Source organism: Excalfactoria chinensis, chromosome 1 (assembly GCF_039878825.1).
Source record: "Excalfactoria chinensis isolate bCotChi1 chromosome 1, bCotChi1.hap2, whole genome shotgun sequence".
Classification (NCBI taxonomy): Eukaryota; Metazoa; Chordata; class Aves; order Galliformes; family Phasianidae; genus Excalfactoria; species Excalfactoria chinensis.
The window spans coordinates 30,426,225-30,448,038 of record NC_092825.1 but is presented as its reverse complement, the minus strand read 5'-3'; the positions used below and the strand labels follow the sequence as shown (position 1 = coordinate 30,448,038).

Here is a 21,814-nt window from a genome sequence, read left to right as displayed (position 1 = left end):
CCCAGTTATGTATTCTGTAACCAGTTTCCCCAGCTGTGCCCACGTGAGAGAAAGCTAAAATTCTGTATTCAATTCTGTGTTTAAAAACAAACAAACAAAACAACAACAAAAACAACAACAAAAAAAAACTTTTTCCCCTTCCTTCCTTCCTTCCTTCCTTCCTTCCTTCCTTCCTTCCTTCCTTCCTTCCTTCCTTCCTTCCTTCCTTCCTTCCTTCCTTCCTTCCTTCCTTCCTTCCTTCCTTCCTTCCTTCCTTCCTTCCTTCCTTCCTTCCTTCCTTCCTTCCTTCCTTCCTTCCTTCCTTCCTTCCTTCCTTCCTTCCTTCCTTCCTTCCTTCCTTCCTTCCTTCCTTCCTTCCTTCCTTCCTTCCTTCCTTCCTTCCTTCCTTCCTTCCTTCCTTCCTTCCTTTTCATTCCTTCATTTCCTTCCTTTTCATTCCTTCATTTCCTTCCTTTCCTTCCTTCATTCCTCTCTTTCTTTCTCTCTTCTCTCTTTATCTCTTCTCTCTTTCTTTTTTGGGATGAGGAATGCAAAATATTCTGCAACACTTTTTGTAACACTTTGTATGTACTAATGTTCTAATGTTTCCATTTTGTTTCTTCCTCTGATTCAGAAATAGAAAGAAATACAAAATGCAGCATCTCACAGAAAAGGCAGTAGACTTTGGATACTTAAATGACACATTGATTTTCTTTACACCAGTTCAGTGATGCAAAAAATATACCAGTATGGCTTAAGTCTTCAGATCTACTAAAAATATTGATAAAACAAATACAGTAATCAGTATGTAGTGTTTTAAAATATTACTATCAATTACTTCAAATATTTTGGAGACTTTCTAATAATCTGTGCAAGTTTAAACACTATGCTTTTTGTTAGCTGTATTCTTTCAGGGTCATGCAAGTCTCCAAACTGTAATTGAGAGGTAGACAACAGAGGGAAAAAATTGCAAAATAATAACATGCAAATGATATTGAAATTATACAGCAATACTTATGCAAATTGGGATTTAAAAGATGCCTATACATGCAAATGCTTTAAATATGTATGCACAAACATCAGGAAAGTGCCTATCCCCCCCTCCATCCCCCAAATAAACCAGAGAGCCTTGATAAAATTGATGTCATCTCTGATAATAAGTATTTTCTAAAAATCCCTTTATATTCCTCAGTAGGAGTAAAAAAAAAAAAAAAAAAAAGTAATCTATAGAGAAACTAACAAAAAATGCCTTGGTTGAATTTTGTTAAAGGCAAAATTGCCAGTATCCATTGCAGCAAGTTAATCTAGCCAACTGTATCCCAGTTTTCATCAAGAAAAGTGTGAACATAAGATCCCATCTGGAGTACTGTGTCCATTTCTGGGGCCCTCTACACAAGACAGACATGGAGCTGTTGTAGCAGGTCCAGAGAAGGGCCATGAATATGATCAGAGGGCAGGAACACCTGTATGAAGGCAGGCTGAGAGAGATGGGACCCTTCAGCCTGAAGAAGAGAAGGTTCTGGGGAGACGTTATAGTGGTCTTCCAATACTTGAAGGGAGCCTGGGAAGGGGGGAGAAGCTGAGAAGCTGGGAAGGGACTTCTTTATTAAGTCATGTAGCAACATGATGAAGGGAAACAGCTTTAAACTGGAAGAGGGTAGATTTGTACTAGATATTATCAGGAAGAAATTATTTACTGTGAGGATGGTGAGACACTGGAACAGGTTGTCCAGAGAGGTTGTCAATGCCCCTTTCCTGGAGGTGTTCAGGGCCAGGCTGGATGAGGTTTTGAGCAATCTGGTTGAGTGGAAGGTGTCTCTGCCTATAGCAGGGGGTTTGAAACTAGTTAACCTGAAATGGTTATTCCAACCCAAACCATTCTATGATTCCATGATTCTAAAAAAGGGGTCACTATTTTGTTTAATGAAATCCTGATGGCTACATCCGATCTAGCTGTGTGTTCTATCTGTAGTTTATTACATAAGTAAGTGAACAATCAGGAGAATCTTCAAGTTGAATCAGAGGGGTAATGAAGTTACAAAAATAGTACATAGGGATGCATTTATAATGGAAAATAAAATCAATATGATTCCTGTATGGATAAACCTAGGAAAGATTAATCCTACTCCTTGAGGGAGTATATGATGAATTACTACTTCATAGAATCTTTATGGATGGTTGTACTAAAAATTAAAATAAAATGAAATAATAATAATAATAATTGAAACTTGTTTATCAGCACAGCTTGTGACTTTGTGACTCTTTACAGACTTCTCTGGGTTACGTTTTGAACAGTTATGTACATGTTGTTAAGCCTTTTAAGTACAGTGGACATTGCTATGCAAAAATGCCATAAAAATTAATGTGAATGTGGAGTCACAAAGTCAGTGAAATTGTTGCCATTACCTTCAACAGCAAGGAAAGCTGAACTTACTCTCGTAAGGAAATTATCAATAGAAAATTGAATAAAATAATAATAATATATTTGAAGACAACTTTTTCCAATCCTGTCAAAACAGTTCACAAATCACCCACCTGAAACGTAAGTACTGCAGTCTGACTACAACATTTCATATGTGAACCTGAGGGAGATACAAAATTGCCAACAGCTGAAAGCACAGTGGTGAGAAGTGGCAAGGGTGAACATTTGTTCTTGAACAAGTACTGAGAATTATTCGAGAGAAGGCATTCTCTGGAGTTGAAAGGGGCTAAACAGAAGAAACACTGTGCTACTAAAGAATTATAATTTCAAAAAACCATAAAGAGATAAAAGTATCTGGATAAGTACTCTGAATTTATTTGAAATTTAACCTTGATGTTAAATAGTTGGAGACTGATTATTTTCTTTCCTACTAATTTAAAGATTTTGGCATTATTTAATTGGTTGAATATAAAAAAAAAAACAAAAACAAAAACAAAACAAAAACATGATAATCTGGCTCAGAAATATTATAGTAGACAGATAAAGAAGATGAAGTATATATGAGATTAAGGCTAACTCAGGATATGCTTGCAGTGACAGAGACTACAGACTTCATGTTGTGTAACAGATGCATGTGGTACATCTTAAAATTTGAGAGTACATTTCATGACTGTAAAGCAAAGACATCTCTTAATCTTGACCCTGCAGTGCTCCATAGTGAGGGCTGTCCAATGTAACTAAAATAAAGCAGACGGACATAAATGATATGTACATGGGTCTCATTCTGAAAGCAGAATGGTAAGGAAATTATTTGCAGTAATGACTTCAGCTCAGTGCAAGAAAGAACAACATTCTGGGTTTTATAGGCAAGTTATATTCACTTCACTACTTTAATGCTCATAGAATTAACTGAAGGCAGTTTATTATTAATATTAAAATAAGAACTACATATTAAAATATCACATTAGGACTCTTATTTGGAAGACTTTTTCATTTCTGGCATTTTCTGCATAGATATGGCTCCAATCTTCTTCATTATGCTATGTATTCAAACTTCCGTAACACTCAGTAATATCAAGAGTATTCTGATTATTTTTGTTGTTGCATTAGTAGTTACCAGTTTTAAGAAGAAAAAATGAGAAGGATGTAAAGAAATGTTTCACTTGATTCAGTTCACGTCTAACGTTGTTTCAGTTGCCTGATACATCATTTCACTCAATCATGTGATTAAAAGTTGTACATTGGTGAATGGTGGTAAAGCAGCTCTTTCATTCCTGCTACTGACATAACTGACCAGAGATGAAAGATCAGGAGTTCTCTAGAGAATATATATAAATGATGATTTCCTCTGAGATAGTAATATCATTGTTGCTATTGAAGGTGTGTCTACAGCTCAAAAAATATTGTTTTTTCCCTTATTTCCTATGCTATGTTTTATTGTATTCTGCAGTCTTTCATAGAACAGGTGAGCTGCCTGCATGTTTCCCAAGAGCCTCTTTCTCGAGTCCCTAAAGGTCAATATCAATTTTTAATGGGCTTAAATCAAAAGTTGATACTTACTGTCTTTTTCTGTGTTCCTCATCATACTATGTTGTGGGGCTTTTCTTTTTCCCTTTGGTTTATTGGGGTTTTGTTTGTTTGTCTGCTTGTTTTGCAGAGATAATAAGCACACAGATTTTTGCCTCAGTCATTTTTGTTCTACCTCTATACAGAACTCTTTTCAAATAATCTCTGTCTTTGACATTTGCTGTCAACAGCAAAGTGATGTTCCCTATGACCACTCCTTAGCTGATGTTTCAGTTCATCCTTTGCAATCCAGCATTATTACTGATACTCTTAGGTGTATAACTGCTTGCCATTTATGAAACTTCACAACTCTGGACATGTGGGGCATTTTCAGACTGGATTCCTGGAACTCCCCCTGTATGTCCATGAATCCATAACTAGAGCAATGCTTTTATCTCATAGGGTGTTGTCTGGATTACATTTTGAAAGGAGGTATATTTATTTCTCTGAACTGCAACTTTACTGGGATTATATCACTTTCCTTTAAACAGCTCACTGCTAAAATCTGAGCATATAACCCTTATTTTCTTCCAAAACTCTGAATACACATTTTTCTTATTGCTGAAGCACCTAAAGGACTTGGAGAAGCTGTCTGGATTTCCTGTGCCTAATTAGGTAAAAAGAAGATGCAAATTTATGTACCATCTTGCTAGTGGATTCATGATGTTTCTTCTCCAAAACAGTGCTGAGATAATGAAAAGTTCAGTGTTACTGTGGAAGTTCATAGCAAATAAGATGATAATCCTGCAAGACAGAGGCAAGCAATATCTTTCTTTTTTTCTTTTTAAAAAAGAATGAAAATAATCAAATTGAATGCTGCGGCATTTGCACTTTCTAGTTTTCATTATTGTAATTCTATTGTTATTGGCACTTCAGATTGTGTTTAACATATCTGTCTGTCCAGCATATTTACAGCTGTACAAGACGTATTTGAGGGCTAAAAAAAACCCATATTTTTTCCTGAATTGAATGTACGTCTATCCTGCATAAACAGTGAATAAATGTTTTATGAATCACACCCTTAATTTTCACATCTTCTGTGGCATGTGTAAGCAACTCTGCAAAACGAAGAGCACCCTTCCTTAACTATGAATAGAACAGGAATATTTTAATTTAAAACCTTCAGAAGCTTGCAGTTTTCAATTTCAAGTGCAATGCTAATTTTTTTATTTTATTTTTTTTTAACCTAAAGGAAGAGAAACAATTGTGTATATCTCAATTGATGTGTCTATGTGAAACAAGACCAAATATCCTGCAAAAAATGGTTTGCTAATACAAAGCTCCCCGACTTGCAGACTTGCACTGGCAATGTACTTTGCAGCCTTTTTGATTAAACCAGTAACATGAAATAGAAGTAGCTTTTCACAAATACATGGGAAGGGGAGATGAAAACTGGTATGGAGTTACCTGCCCTCAAGAACCTGAATTTAGACCTTACAACTTCTTATCAACCAGTTAATGACTTGCCAGTGAACTCAAGCATCCACACCGATGTCACTGCCATGAAGCAACTGAACAAATTGACTTCCACTACTGTTAGCAGTGTAAATCCTAGTTTAAAATACTTTCATTTAGCTTATTTTGAATTAGTGAGGTCTGAATGTATTTGTGTTCAAATGTATCTGTTGAAGTACAACATAGCCACCTATTACAGGAGGAAACAACCTCCGCTGTTTATTACATTTTATAAATTGTGCCCACCAATTGATTGCCTTCCAACCTTAACTTTTACATTCCTATTGTAACTGTTTATATATAGATATAATGAATATTTTGATCTAATGGGCATACAAATGCAAAAAAAAAAAAAAAAGTTTTCATTGTGCTTCATTCATGTAATTTTGAAACAAACTTTGAGCTTCTATTGTTTTTTGATATTAGTAGTAAATACAGTTTGGGCACATCAGTTCAAAAGACATTAACAGTACTCTATTAATGAACACAAAATATCTTCCAATATAACAGTAAGAGATGCTTTTGCATTAGATGTATTTTTGAAACAAAACATTGTTGTGTGAAGACTTTACAGCTAGTTTTCTTGACTCTTCACTGTCCAGAGTCATAGTTTGGATGGGCTCATTAAATGGAGCCACTACCTCTGTAACCTCAATTTTGTATCACTGAAATAAATAAACTGTAGATCTAACTTGGAGTCTTGACATGGGGCGAAAATCTGTTCCCATCCAATATCGTAACTGATCATTATTAACACAGAACCTGGCTTGTGTCCTGAAGGCATATTTCTAATGGAAGTCATAAATGTTGTCTTCTGGGCTACATTGTAGATTAAATATTGGTTTCTCTTTCTGAAGGATCTTCAAGGGTTTTGTCAGCTCTGCTGGCAGCATCTTCGTTCTCATTGTTTGTTAGTGGTTCTGCCTCCTTCAAGTCAGCGTTCTTCTGTGCTTTCTGTTTCTCATCTTCTAACTTCTTTTCTTTTGCCAGAAGCCTGTAGTTAATGGCATTGCCAATGAACAACCAGATGCTGGCCACAATCACAATCACTCCACAGACAAAATACATGTATTGATATTCACCAGTAACATCCACTAACCAACCTGAAGTGGAAAAAAAAAAAAAAAAAAAAAAAAAAAAAAAAAAAAGGAGAGAAAAGCATTTTTTAGAATAGAATACCAAATACAGTCTGAATATTCCTCTAGGATAAATATCTATATATGACCTGATTTTAATGCTGTAACAGAAAAGCACTTCCAAAACATTCAAATTGTCTAAAATATATAGTGGACTTCTAACAAAACCTGTGCTGGTTAAACTATCAATTGTCACTTAAATCACTGGCATGGATAAAATACTGAAGAACAAAATAAGTAAAGCTTAATGAATAATGACAGACAGTTTTCAATTCTTTCATTTTCTTTCATTGTCTTATTATTTTATTCAGCTCCTTACTTTGTTTCCTATTGTTTTGGAGTGACTGCCTGACACTCATGGAGGCTGTACACAGACAATAGGATGAGAAGGAAATATGCCTTCTTAGACTGCTGTCACTGTGCATCAACTGCTTGTTTTTCATTTTTATTTTCATGTGACTGGTGAAAGAAAGGCTTATCTCTTCAGCCATCATCCTCCCTCAACTGCTGGTTTTTGAACTCTGAAGCTTCTACCTAAATGTAATATTCACAATTCTAAGATCAGTTTGGACATGACAAGGAAAATACAATATTCTTCCATTTTATGAGCCATTCTTTCTGATTTTTTCAATTCCCTAATCCACATTTGTACATATGCAAGCATTCAGCCTTGAACACAGCTACACTATCATTGAAATTCAAAAGATAACCTACACACTTCAATTTAGTACTTACTTAGAAGCTTCTATTGGGTTGTAGCCATAATGCCCTAATTCACCTGAGACACATTTACAAGCCATCAGACTATTTTAGTCTTTTCTTTATTCCACAACTCTAGCATTAGGTAGTGCTGCAAGTGTATAATTCACTTATTGTAAATAGTACAATTTGCCATTTTTTATTCATAAGCAGTCTCATAAAATTGATTAAAAATGAGATTCTGCACTAACATTACTTCAGCATAATATTTTAAAGAACATGAACAAGTCAAAAATGGAATTTAGATTTTTCAAGTGTTCATCCCCTCTGTTGTCTCTGTTTAACAAGAGCAATCAATTACTTATCATCACAACACAAATACTTGTAGTTATAGGACAATACATAGCCTTTTAAAACTTGTGCAAACTTGACACATTAAAAAATAAATACTCATATATGCCATTGCGCCATTAATATTGAATTTAAAATTTTTAGATATTGATATCCATTTCAGAGCCTGGCTGAAAAAGCCAGACTCGATCAGTCACAGATGGCTCCCTCCACTAGGTGGCACAGAAAGAATCTGTGTGAGTTGGACGTTTTGCTCTTCCATTACCAAAATGAACTCATGTTAAAAGATAAGGCAAATATGGAATACCTTGAGGTCTGTTAAAAGTATTACTTGTACAATTATTATTGTATTGAAGTGAGTTGAATAGTTCTGGCTTATTTAAAATTCATCCAATAATGATTTTTATTTATTTATTTATTTATTTATTTTTCATACAGATACTGATGGCAATCCAAAAAGTACTTGGACGTGCTTTTAGGCACATACAGTCTAGCTGACTTTTGTGGCACTGCTTATTTGGGTCCAGTGTATGTTCACAGAGCTGGTAGTCTTTGCATTTCTATACTGTTGGGCTTACAGTACAACATATACCAACACACAATTAACATATACTTTTCAACAAGATTTGGATTTTTTTATTTTATTTTTTTTTTTTTTTTAAGATAAACTTCTATAAGACTCTTTTCATCATTTTTGGCACCTGATTCCCAAAAGTTACAAATGTAGCCCAAGCTATACAACTAATGTGTTTTTTTATCTCCCCTTACTTACACTGAAAAGAGAAGTTAGTAACATTAAAATTTTCAGTCCAGGTAGGATGATTCAAGCAGACTGCACAATTGGCTGAAGGGGAAGTGTGGTGTGGCATTCACACTAGGGAACAATGCGATGCAACACCATGCTGGAGTCTGGCCTGAGCTGCTAAGCCTGACTCTGTCTGTTCCATCACCTCTCCACTGGTTTATTCTGTCTGGATATGAAAATTCTCTCCATTTACACAATTAAGGTTTTCATTTTAAATGTAAGAAAGCATTCCTTCAGCTGTGATCAAGTTGGAGAAACTATAAGTCACTGTGTAATATCTTCAAAGATTGACCAATGGATCTGATGAATTCAAGAGAGTAAGAATTGTTCTGGTGAAGGGCAAAGTGGAACAGAATATACATAAATTAAGGCAGCAAACTTAGCTCTAAGTACTATCAGGGAATAATACATTTGTCACCTGAATTTAAGGTCTGGTTGAGATACACTCATAATCTATCTACTGCAAATGTACTCCATGTACACCTTCACATTTTCATATGGATATGAAACTGTGAAGTGCAAAGATAATAGATGCAATGCAATACTTCTACGGTACATTCCCAGCCACAGAGAAAACACGACATAACATTAAGTAAAATTATTTTATGAATTCATTAGCAAACTGCAAGTTCATGTCTGGGAAAAGAAAAAAAAGAAAATGGAATAAATGAGATTCTTACCTCCTAGAGGAGGGCCTATGAGCACAGGGCAGCATTCCACAATGGTTACCAGTCCAACTGCACTGGAAAATCTGGCAGCACCAACAAGGTCCATCAGAGTCTCAAAAAGTACACTGCTAACCATTCCAAATGCAAATCCAAAAAATACAGCATATATCACCAAACCAGTGTAATTTGTTGCCAAAGGGCACAAGATATGACAGATGCCATTGTAGAAGACAGCAAAACTAAAAAAGTACTGGATCTTTGGCCGAATAAATTTAGAGTTTGCCACAAGTCCCATTGAAGGTCTAGCAAACATATCTACAAAGGCTAAGATGGACAGCAAAAAAGCAGCAGAATATTCATCAATTCCTTTGTGTTTGGCATAAGGAGCCAGGAATACTATTGGAGCAAAGAAACCAACAAACATAATAACATTTCCTGACAAATAGATAAGAAACCCTCTGTGTTTGAAGAGGGATAGGTCTAGGTATTTATTGACAGTTTGCCAAATAGACTTCTTGTTGTTTTTGTGCAGGGTAGAATCTCCTGTTCCTTTTTCAACATCTTTTTTCACAGGAGGGACTGGTTTTGGTCCAACAGGCCTCATAAGTGACCCAGCCACACAGCAGTTCAAAAGTAGTCCTCCCAGAATGAGAAAGCTTCCTTTCCAACCAAATGCATTAAAGAGGAATTGATTGAGAGGTGCCAATGTGCTCAGAAACACTGGACTTCCAGCCATGGCCAATCCATTAGCAATGGGACGCTTCTTATAGAAATACTTGCCAATCATGGTCAAGGCAGGTTGTAAGTTGAATGCCAAACCCAGACCTAAAATACAAATACAAATAGTACAAAGTATTATTGCATATGATGAACTACAGAACATACACCATACTGTTGCCAAGTTATTTTTTAAATTACCAATATCTAATCTAGTGATTTTGAATGAAAATGAAAACCAGCTAGCATAAGAAAATGAAATGTCTTTCTGTCTGTCTTAATGTCAGGACTATATCACCGTGGTATTCTGTCATTTCCACCTGTAGCATTTTAAAGTCAAAATTCCTTGCTGTGTTTCAGTAGTGACAGAGACAGTGGAATGACATAGAAATTATGGCATCAGCACAATGATTCTATTTTTTTATTGAGAAACCTGTAATACGATTCTCTCTTGGCTCATTTCACAAAAGTTACTAAATGACACCTCAGCTACAAAGAAAATAGGGTGAATTTAAACAAATAAATCTCCTCCCTTTTTATTTCTAGCCCTATTTAAGATCAAAATTGTGTATAAAATTGGAAATTAAAAGAGATCATTATTTTGGAGCACATTCAGATCTACATCCCCAGGTATGGAAGTCCCCACTACCTGTGGAATAGTTACAGAAGAGTAAGTATGGGAACAGTCCACAGATTCATTCAAGGATATGAGTTGCACCTCTAGGCCTTCCGTCCATATTAAAATATTTCAGTAATAACAGCTAAGTAGCTATTAATTAATTCATTTTTTTTAAAGATACTTTTCGTAAGTAAGTAAATTAATTTGCTGGCTTTACAACTACTTCATTTTCTTGGGAAATATTCAGGCTTTTCATGACATCAGAATAATTTTGCTTAAGGCTTGACTTTGATTTTACACAGAAAGCTTCAGAACAGAAAGCTATCATATTTTCTATGGGAGAAAACCTACAGAAAGCTGGGATTAGGTTCTGCATTTTTACTAGAATTCTGCTACCCTCTGCCACCCTGCTTGATGCGTAACATGATTGAAAGCTAAAACAATGAACGTGAAATGCTACACAAATTACTGTAATAAGTGCTGTCAGTTTTTATACCATAATTACAGTGCAGCATGGAAGAGTACATACATACAGCATTTATTGAATAAAATCCTCAGCTATTCCTGAAATATTCTATGAAATAATTTAACATCATACTGGCTAATTTAAAGAATTAACACATTTATGTAGCTGAAATGAGATGATATTTCTACCTTCTTGTTTTGCATGTGCAATGCCTTACACGTTGAGTTCTTCCTCAGTAATGGGTTGTTGGTACAACAGTATTAGAAATAATATAGTATTACATTTTAAAGAGCATTCTTACCTCCAACAACCCCAATACATATATAAAGTTCCAGAACACTATTGCAGAAAGAGGAAGCAATCATGCCAAATGAACACAGGATACCCCCTGCTATCATCACTGGTCGGCTACCATACTTATTCACCAGAATGCTGCTTATGGGACCTGTTGAAAGAAGGAAAAAACATTAGCAGATAGCAGGTAACTCTGTCATACATGTCTTTTTCTTCAAGATATGTTGGAATGTTTTACTTCTTCTATTTTCCATCCTGGAAAATGCTTAGCCATTTCTGTACCAATTTGTCAGAGAAACACTGTTTGCAGACAAATGAGCGTGAATGTGGATATACTGTCTCCATGACAATATAAATATTGATTTGTCATGGAGATGGATCAAAAGATTAAAGACATCAGACAAGCAAGAGGGATTGTCACAGTTCACAAGTAATCAATACTGAGATCGAAAAATGGAAGCTTTGAAAGTGCAAGGGCTGAAGAATTTCATATATGAGACAGACATCACAACTCTGCTTAACAGAGCAAGAGAAATCTCCAGGCAAGCAAACTAACAACTGATCTTATTGATACTGTAGCACGTCACTATGTCTTGGACACTGACTTAAACTCACCCATAGACTTAGAAACATTGTCAAATCAGAATGTGCATCTCGGGCCCCCAACACTCATTTTCCCTTACAGGATTCAGAGAGGCAGTTAACAGGCAGTAGGATGATTACAGGTTGTCTGGGAAAATCTAGAATGTGGTTTAGCATAAAGATTTTGAAACTTTAAAAATATTACTACAAGTTCGTTTTTCAGTTTCGACTGCAGTTCAGTTTATGGTGTAATTATGTCCACACTAAACAAACAGCTAGTATGCAATTTAGCATGACATGCATTATCTGTTTCTTAAACGACCGTGACTAGAATAGATGGCATGCTACATATCAAGATTAAGAGGTTGTCAAAGCTCTTTAGGCAAACCTGCACACCATCTGATTGCACTATATTTGGCCCAAACCATTATGAATTGCCTTGTTTTTGCAATAACTAAACTTACTCAATTCAAAAATAAAAACACCAATATTAAAAAGCAATAAATTTTAAATACAAAACAGGCACTTGGCATAAAGTGGAATGCCAAGCACTGCACCTCATTTCATTGTAAAACACTTTTAAGTCTCTCACTATAAATATCTGAAGGAATAAATGACAGAATTTCCATGATGCAAAAAAATCCCAAATTTCACCAAATTTAAGACTCTATATTTCATATGTATACTGTTATTTTGGACTCCGCTGTTTGAATTACTGTAAACGTATTAAATGACTATTATGAACATACTGTAAATGTTAAATATCTGCAACAAAAATCCTTACCATATGCTGAATGACCAAATTTTAGCTAACTTCCTTAAGGAAACAAACATCTACCATAGTATTGCTCTGCACCTGCTCACCTTTTCTAACAGCTTGAAATTAATTTGAGTGACAAACACGTCAAGTTGACTGACTGAATATTTAGAGTTCTAATTTCAGTGATGCTTGGATCTTACAGTCTGTATTTGAGAAACATTTTGTGGCCCAAACAGCACAGGCAATAAATGGGGTTTCTTGTTCAGGCAGCCCAAGCATTACCAAATGTGTTCAGTTCTGCATGAGTAATGAAATGGACCTAAAAACACTTCCTGTTCTTGCTCAGGAAGCTGAACAGTGGAAGATAGGTGGTGGAATAGAGGAGAAACGGGACTGCTATTTTACTGGGAAGGTAAAGGATACTCAAAGCTAAGGTGTTAGGGCTCATCTTGTTGACATACAAAAAAGGACAGAAGACTCTTATCTCTGCTTCTCACTGATTAAGTATGAAAGTGAATTGAAACTCCAGACTTAAAAAACTCATTAATAGAATGGCCCACCAAATATACAGTAGCCCAGAGATTTAATGAATGATTTTAAATCACATGAAACACTAAACCATTTAACAGACATTTTATATTGTGAGATAATCTGTGCGTCTTCATTTCTGCTTGAGGGGAGCCACTGAGCAGAACTATGATGAGGTGAGGTTTCTCTTTTGAGGACATATGCAGAAGGCATTGAGACTTGAGGGATGGATAACTTATGCTCAAGCCACTTCTAAATATGCCATGCATACCTCTCTTTTAATGAACTTGTGCACTCTACAACAACTACTCTAATCACAACTACAGTGATGTGTAATTTCAGTCACAAATTGTTTTATACAGATATGTCTGGAAAATTAGTAGTTGGGCTCATGTCTGAATTAGAAAGCCCTTTTAAAATACATGAGCAATATATTTCCTTTGGTTAAAGAAAAAACAAACAAACAAACAAAAAACCCACAACTTTAACTCAAAGTAAAAAGTTTTGGGCCAATATAAAATATTATTTATATTGTTGAAAAAAAATAATATTAAGGTAACTTTCTGAAAGAAAAAAAGGCTTAAGTATTCTGATTGCTAAACACAATAATAGTTTCTCACTTCAAACATACCAAAACAAGGATATTTTATTATTTTCAAATTATTTTTCTTATGATGAGTTAGGGGTATTTCTATGAATTAATTTGATCACATGAAAAATGGTGTGGTATTTGTTAATTTCCCCCAAAAATATGTCAGCAATAAACACTGACTTGCTGTAGTCATACTTAGAATGTTCCTTGGGGCAGAGGTAAGGAACAATGCATTTGAGAGAATATTAGGTCAAAGTATTTACAGATTTATTCACTACAGGCAGCATCTTGTGTTGTACCCTTATGTAAGAACTTTAGAAATTATCTGGATAGCAATCTGTTTCTTTTCTCATTAAACAAAGACTGTGAAAAGCCAAGATAGGTGTGAGACCATGTGAAAATGATGAGGTAAACATATAGCACACTATCAAGTGTTGGAAAGAAAAAGAATGGAAAAATATTGTTGTGCAATATTGATACACTGCTGACTTAATTTAAATAAATCTGTGGATCAAAAGACAACATTGCACAATGTTGACATTTTTCCAACTATAACTACATGAAAGACAAGCTCTGCAGTAGCATTTCCTGTAAAGGAATATGAACTGTAGTATCCATATTCTTTGATACTTTCCATTAAACCTTCCTTCCTTCTATAAGGCAAGATAATATGTCAGATTCTTGTTTGTTCAGTTGTCTGGGGAAGATATTTGCTTTTGGAGGTTTTCCTATAGGGAATGGGAATTCAGGGACACAGCTTTGCTCAAGGCGAAGTATGCATGTATCAATTTAGGCAGGTAGTGGGCAAAGACACTAGAGGAAAGACAAAGATACCTGGTGTATCAGAGCTCTGAACTTTCAAATGGCCTAAACTTGGACTGTACAAATTAAAAATTCTTTTAAAATTTGTATTATCTTTGAGATGTTTTACTCAAGCAATGATGCACATTTACTGCCAAAAACTGATATCACTTCTTTTTTTGTTTTTTCTTCTGTATATTCTAGTATTTTAATTTAGTATTTGTGCATTTGGGAAATATGAATCTTTCTATAAGACACTAAGTTAGTTCAAGATACCTCCATTACTTATACAGAAAGCCTCCCAATCTGATGAGTAGGTTAAATATGTTCTTGTGACATCTGTGTATATACTTGGTTTCTGAGTCTCATAAAATGATGCATATTATATCTCAATGCATATGAGCTCTCATAAATTCCAGCTGTTTGTTTGTCTGAAATCATACTTTTTATAGTCATGCATCAATCTAATTTCACATTTAACAGTTTCTACACATAAGCAATGCTCACATGCCAGCAGCAGGGACCTAAATTCCATGCTTTTCTGTTTGTTTGTTTTTGGTTGTTGTTTTTGTTTTTGAGAAGCAATACTAAGCTGTTTAAGTAACATATCACTGCCAAACTCGTGCTGTACATTAATGCATGTTAATGCACTATAGGACTGCTGGATCTTTGAGTCTATTTTCCTGAAGCCTGAAATAACTACCTAGCAGATGTTAAGTCAGGAAGCCCACAAGAATATTTAGCCTGATCTCTCCCTTAGCACCTACAAACCATCAGCCACAAAAGACTATGAACTCCCTGAAATAAATTTAAGGCCATTATCATAATATACTAATAGTCTCATGGCTGTATTTTTCTTTTATGTCTACCTAAGGTAATGACCACACTTTGAGAAGGAGTAAGATAGCAACAGTAACTGCATCACTGAAGAACACTCAGAAAGGGTTATACAGCACGGCACAAATGTTTTAAAGGAAGTCATGGGTAAGAAAGAAGCTTTTCATGTTTATCATACATTGAGGAAAACACTGCAATAGCTTTTTCAGCTGCGCAATTGGGAGCTATTAATGATGCTCTATACAAAGCCTATAATAATGTGACACTTATTTTGATGGCGAAGCAAAACATTTTCTTGTCCAGCATGCAAAACGTGTGAGGACAAGGCTGCTTTGACTGGCCTTCAGAGAATACCAACACTTCTTAGTAGAAATAAGTTGTTTAGAAATGAAATGCATTATTTCTTATAATAACAACAGTAGCAATAATCTGTTTTCCTCTTACTTCCAAGTTTAGTGTTTCAGTCAGCACTTAAATCTCCCTTCTTCAGTTAAGCTTTGCTGTTGTTAAAAGAAGATAACAAAAAAGACTACATAACTGAATAAGTAGATTTAAAAAGCAGATGTTCGTAAAAACAATCACTTTTTTTTCCATTTAAAACATGCCCATGTGCTAATATGGTTTAAACAGAACTCAAACAATAAAATGTTTGTCTCTTTTTTGCAGCAGTGTACTGTGGATATTTTTGTGGAAATGAACACAGCTCGAACTATGGACTATAAATTTAATAGGGTCTGTCTCTTAGTCACATTATCAGAGATACACACACAGTCATGCACTTGGATTTATTTGCTTTTTTCCAGTTCTAAAAAAATATACACTTCAAAAAATGATCTGACTCTGGAGACAATGCAACAACTTCGTATCTAGTATCTCTGAAAGCTTAAAGGATGCAAACCAGATGATAACAGTATTTCCATTTCATGATACCTAGAGGTTATAGTACTGGAAGATCTGTTTGAAGGCCACCAAACAGCATAAAAGAAGATTTACTTGGCATAAAATCTATAACTCGTTCAGCTCTCAAATGTATTAGGTACACTCCATTAATTTATAAGAGAAAGAGAGTCTAGGTCACTAGAATTCTTGCTGCCTTCTTTCTACTTCTTTTTTTTTTTTTTTTTTTTTTTTTTTTTTTTTTTTAATAAAATGAAAAGAATATAGATACTACATTTTCTGAGGGATGAAAAACTGATCTGCTGTTTAAATGTACAATAACTGATTTGAAGAGTTCTGACATGGACTGTAGCAGTATAAAGGATCATACAGGATACTTGTAAGCTGCCACAGTTGTGCCTTATTTTTATAATGAAGTTGTGATTGAATCTTTTTTACGATTATGTTTACTGAAAGAGTGGCAATATTTAAAAGTAAATAAAATTTCTGGTTTGATCTCTCAGTACTATAAGGCGATTAAAGTTCATTCACATCTGTACTTTTTTTCACACACAGCCAGAGCTTATAAACCATTTATGGTTTATATTTTCTTACCTGCATTATCTTTACAAGACAACAAAAGAAGAATGTTTTTGATACAAAAATAATGTTTTAAACATACACTGACCATGTCATACAGTGTTCATAGAGTCATTTGTCCTGAGGAACCTGAAATGACAAGCTGAACAATCTGACATGTATTCTAATATAGAGAAATCTCTAAAAAAGTTGAAAATTAATGCAATAGCAATAATAATTGAAGCTGCGGTAATGCACTATTGTAGATTGCATCTTGTCAAATAAAATGATTTAAACACGCATACATATTTGGAACTTGCAGAGCATAACACCAGCGATCCTTCTGGTCTGGCTGTATTTTATTTCTGCATCCTACAAGGCAGAGGAACTCCAAGAACTAAAATAAAGCTAATCAGTCACCAGTATTTCCCACAGCAAAGCCTTACTTTTCATTTTAAAACTACTTCTTCAACCACAAATGTTTTCTGAAAGTACTTAGTATTACTCTTGGAATGCCACATTAGTTATCCAGAGAAAAAGCAAGTCAAAATTGATTTCTGATAGTACTGAAAATCTATTCGTGGAGGTTGAAAATGTCTTAAAAATATTTTGTTTTTCTCAAGCAGGATCAGCTAAAAATATTGAGGATACTGGGACATCCTTATCTCTAGTCCAAAACCTCCCATTAAATACTATAATTACTCTTGGATGAGCATTTACAGGGAGTTGTATGGGGGAAAAAGAAAGCACCTATTAATTTGAGAACATTAAAATGTCAGGAAAATTTTTATTATTAATTTTTTTATCATGTTTGTGGGATGGTAACACATGTAATGAATAGCAACCAAAAAGAAGTGGTTAAGACCAAGCCAGGGCAGCAGCTCAAGCAGTGCATGTCAGGAAGCAAGCAGCCAGCAGCTCAACCATCAGTCACTGCAGTGAGCTTTTCCCATCACTTCCCCATCTCAAACTATGTTTCCTTTTGATTAGCTTGCAGGCTTTTATACATTAGTTGTGGCACTGATGTGTATGAATCTACAGACCCCGCAATTTGGAAAACTTATCTCCCAGTCATCAAACTACTGAATAAATATTAATTTTAAAAAATTGGAAAATTGTTCAGTTTTAATCAAAGCGTAGCCATGCTGGTTATTATTTCAATGGATACACATTTTTGTTTGATATTAATTATCTCTTGTATGCTCTGCTATAATTTATTTTTTATTTTTTTCCCACAAAAGCCTGTCATGAAAGAGTCAATCACAAAGCAGAAGATTTGAAGATGATTTATGGCATTTCTTTTGAAAGTAGCAATAAGAATACTTCATCGGAAATGAGTATAATTCTATAAACTGCCAAACACTCAGCAGTTTTCAGTAAAATTTGTGGTCACTGACTACCAATAAAAAAGCATGCTGCCTCAAAATTAACTGGACGCAGTAGCCTCTATGCTTCTGTCATGGGAATAGCTGCAAACAGAATTAACATCATGATATATGAATCCCAAATGGTCTTCTAAGAAATTAAATGTACTTTTTTGTTGTTGTTGTTTGTTTGTTTTTTGTTTGTTTGTTTGTTTTGTTTTGTTTTGTTTTTTGTTTCTTTGTTTGGCTTGGTTTGGTTTCTTCTCAGAAAACTGATGTAACGAGCTTGTAACTTAAACAGCAAACGTAATGTAGTGAATCAACATTAACATCAGAAAATTCAATTCCAAATGTGAGGTTCTTGGAAGACATAATAAAAATTTCCTGGAGAAGAAAAGATGATGAAATGTTCTAGTGTAGCATTTAAAAGTAATCAACTACAATCCTCAGGAGTTCATGTACTTTTGTGAATCTAAAGTTAACACAAGTCTTTTCAGACTTAGAAATGTGTTTGGAGATTTCATCTAAATAAGGTTACATGCACACTGAATTCATATGACATGAGATAAAAACCACGTAAATATAAATAGATATAATTCTCTACAGCAAATATTTAACATGAAGGTATTAATAATAAGCTTCACTAAATTTCTATCCTTTCAGGGATTCAGCTGAAATTTCAGGATGCATTACTCTAAATACAGAAATGCTCCAATGAACATATTTAATGGTTTTCTTGGAGACATCTCGTCTATGAAGTATTATTCATTCACCTCAGTGGCTGCTCCTTCATCCTCTGTGGATACTTATAGATTAAGGATTTAGTTTAGTTTGGTAGTAGCTGTGTTTAAGTGCTTGAACAAGAAGCAACATCACTTATCTGGAGAGATCAAAACAAGTCGTATATTTCTTTTTTGGTCTACTGACAGGAAACAAAGGAAAATTAATACTAATGTGAAATTAAAGAATAACTTACAGCTATGCACAATTTCTAGTATTATCTCAAAGATAATTCTAATAAACAAACAAACAAACAAAAACTAAAAAAAACCCTATGCCCATACAAAGATGACAATAACAAGTTGGGAAGCAGTATTTACATAGAAACATGAACTACGATATAAAGAAAGAAATATAAACACTTATTTTTCCTCATTTGGTTGTACATTTATAAGTACTTTTTACCTAGAAACTTCTGAGTACACTAGTGAGACAAAATAATTCAAAAATTAATAACTAAATGTCAATATGTAGAAAACTTTTGTTTTGTCTATGCCGATCACAGTTTTGGGTGTAAAACTTCCTGTACTGCTTGTTGCCTCCGTGAACTAAATTGTCAGACAGGCACTGTATATTCTGCTATTACAATGATGTTTTCTTCATTGTTGCAGTTCACAAAATGAAAAGACAGCAGTTGTAGTACACTACTGTTGCAGCTACAACTATACCAATTTGAAAATAAATCCATGTTCTTAATTTCATAGCTACTTACTGAAAAAGAAAATAAACAGTGCGTGCTAATATTTAAATTCTTGCTGGATATTTCACAGAATCACAGAAGTGTAGGGGTTGGAAGGGACCTCTAGAGATCATCAAGTCCAACCCTCCTGCCAAAGCAGGCTCCCTACACCACATCGCACAGATAGGTGTTCAGGCGGGTCTTGAATATCTCCAGAGAAGGAGACTCCAACACCTCCCTGGGCAGCCTGTTCCAGTGCTCCGTGACCCTCACTGCAAAGAAGTTCTTGCACATATTCGTGCAGAACTTCCTATGCTGAAGTTTCAGCCCATTACCCCTAGTCCTGTCCCTATGCACCACTGAAAAGAGACCAGCCTTGCCACTATGGACCCTACACCTCAGGTATTTATAAACCTGGATCAAATCCCCTCTCAACCTTCTTTTCTCAAGGCTAAACTGACCCAGTTCCCTAAGTCTCTCCTCATAAGGGAGATGGTCCAGGCCCTTCACCATCTTTGTGGCCCTCCGCTGGACTCTTTCCAAGAGATCCCTGCCTTTTTTGTACTGGGGAGCTCAGAACTGGGCACAGTATTCCAGATGAGGCCTCACCAGGGCAAAGTAGAGGGGGAGGATCACCTCCCTCGACCTGCTGAACACGCTCTTTTTAATGCACCCCAGTATGCCATTGGCCTTTTTGGCTACAAGGGCACACTGCTGGCTCATGGCCAACCTGTCATCCACCAGGACGCCCAGGTTCCTCTCAGCAGAGCTCCTCTCCAGCAGTTCTTCCCCCAGCCTGTACTGGTGCATGCAATTATTTCTTCCCAGGTGCAAGACTCTACACTTGCTTTTGTTGAACCTCATCTGGTTTCTTACTGCCCAGCTCTCCAGCCTGTCCAGGTCTCTCTGAATGGCCGCACAGCCTTCAGGTGTGTCAGCCAATCCTCCCAACTTCGTATAATCAGCAAACTTGCTGAGGGTGGTCACTATCCCCTCATCAAGGTCGTTGATGAAGATGTTGAACAAGACCAGACCCAGCACAGACCCCTGGGGGACGCTGCTAGTTACAGGCCTCCAGCCAGACACCACAACGCCAACAACAACCCTCTGCACTCTGCCAGTCAGCCAATTCTCGACCCACTTTACTGTCCACTCATCTATCCCATACTTCCTCAGCTTTGTTATAAGGATGTCATGTGGGACAGTATCAAAAGCCTTACTGAAATCAAGGTAGACTACATCTACCACTCTCCCCCCGTCCACCCAGCTAGTGACATCTTCATAAAAGGCCACCAGGTTGGTCAAGCACGACCTCCCCTTGGTGAACCCATGCTGAGTACTCCTGATAACCTCCTTTTCTCCCCGTTGTCTGGAGATGGCATTCAGCACAAGCTGTTCCATCACCTTCCCTGGGACAGAGGTGAGGCTGACTGGCCTATAATCACCTGGGTCTTCCTTCTTGCACTTTTTGAAGACCAGAGTGACATTGGCTGTCCTCCAGTCTTCAGGCACCTCCCCAGTTCTCCAAGACCTCTGAAAAATTACAGAGAGCGGCTCAGCAATGACCTCCGCCAGCTCTCTCAGCACCTGTGGATGCACCCCATCAGGTCCCATGGATTTATGGACATTAATGTTTCCTAGGCACTCATGGACCACCTCTTCCCTGACTAAAGAGAAATCTCCCATTCCCCAGACTCTCTCATTAACCTCCAGGGTCTTGGATTCCTGAGGGAGAGCCCTTTAACTAAAGACAGAAGCAAAGAAGGCCTTCAGTATTTCCGCCTTCTCAGCATCCCTTGTTAACAGAAAGCCCCCCTCACTTAGTATGGGGCCCACATTCTCCCTAGCCTTCCTTTTGCTGTTAACATACTATATTTTCCTAAACCATGCTATTAACTTACAAATATATAGTCATAAATATTTCTCTTGATTTTTTTCTTTCTGTCTTTGAGCAACAATTCTTTTCCCTCTCTGCATGTGTATGCACACGTGAACAAAATATTCACAAATGTTCATTATTCATCACTTTCTATTTATTATATCCTCTTATGATTTATGATTTTTTGTACCCCTTAAAAATCACTGACTACTTTTCCTGGAAAAAAGAAAGCTTCATCAGTTAAGATTAATATTGCTATATGGATTTCTCTTTCTTCTTCAAACTGCCTGATATAGTAGTGTTCATATAACATCCTATTCTTACACTGCACATCATTCTACAATTTGTTTGTTTGTTGTTTGTTTTGTTTTTTTTTTTCC

The 21,814-nt window shown here is 35.9% G+C and overlaps 1 protein-coding gene across 2 annotated transcripts in view; it reads right to left on the bottom strand.

Moving 5' to 3' along the window:
• Positions 1–3,303: 3,303 nt before the first annotated feature.
• Positions 3,304–21,814, bottom strand: part of SLC16A7 (solute carrier family 16 member 7) — an 82,962-nt gene continuing 64,451 nt past the window's right edge. For both annotated transcript variants that reach the window (XM_072329894.1, XM_072329904.1), the window contains exons 3-5: positions 11,185–11,328; positions 9,094–9,906; positions 3,304–6,525 (exon numbers count right to left, since the gene is read on the bottom strand). In XM_072329894.1, the coding sequence (XP_072185995.1) occupies positions 6,254–6,525; positions 9,094–9,906; positions 11,185–11,328 (1,229 nt within the window). In that variant the 3' untranslated portion in view covers positions 3,304–6,253. The remainder of the gene's footprint in view (positions 6,526–9,093; positions 9,907–11,184; positions 11,329–21,814) is intronic.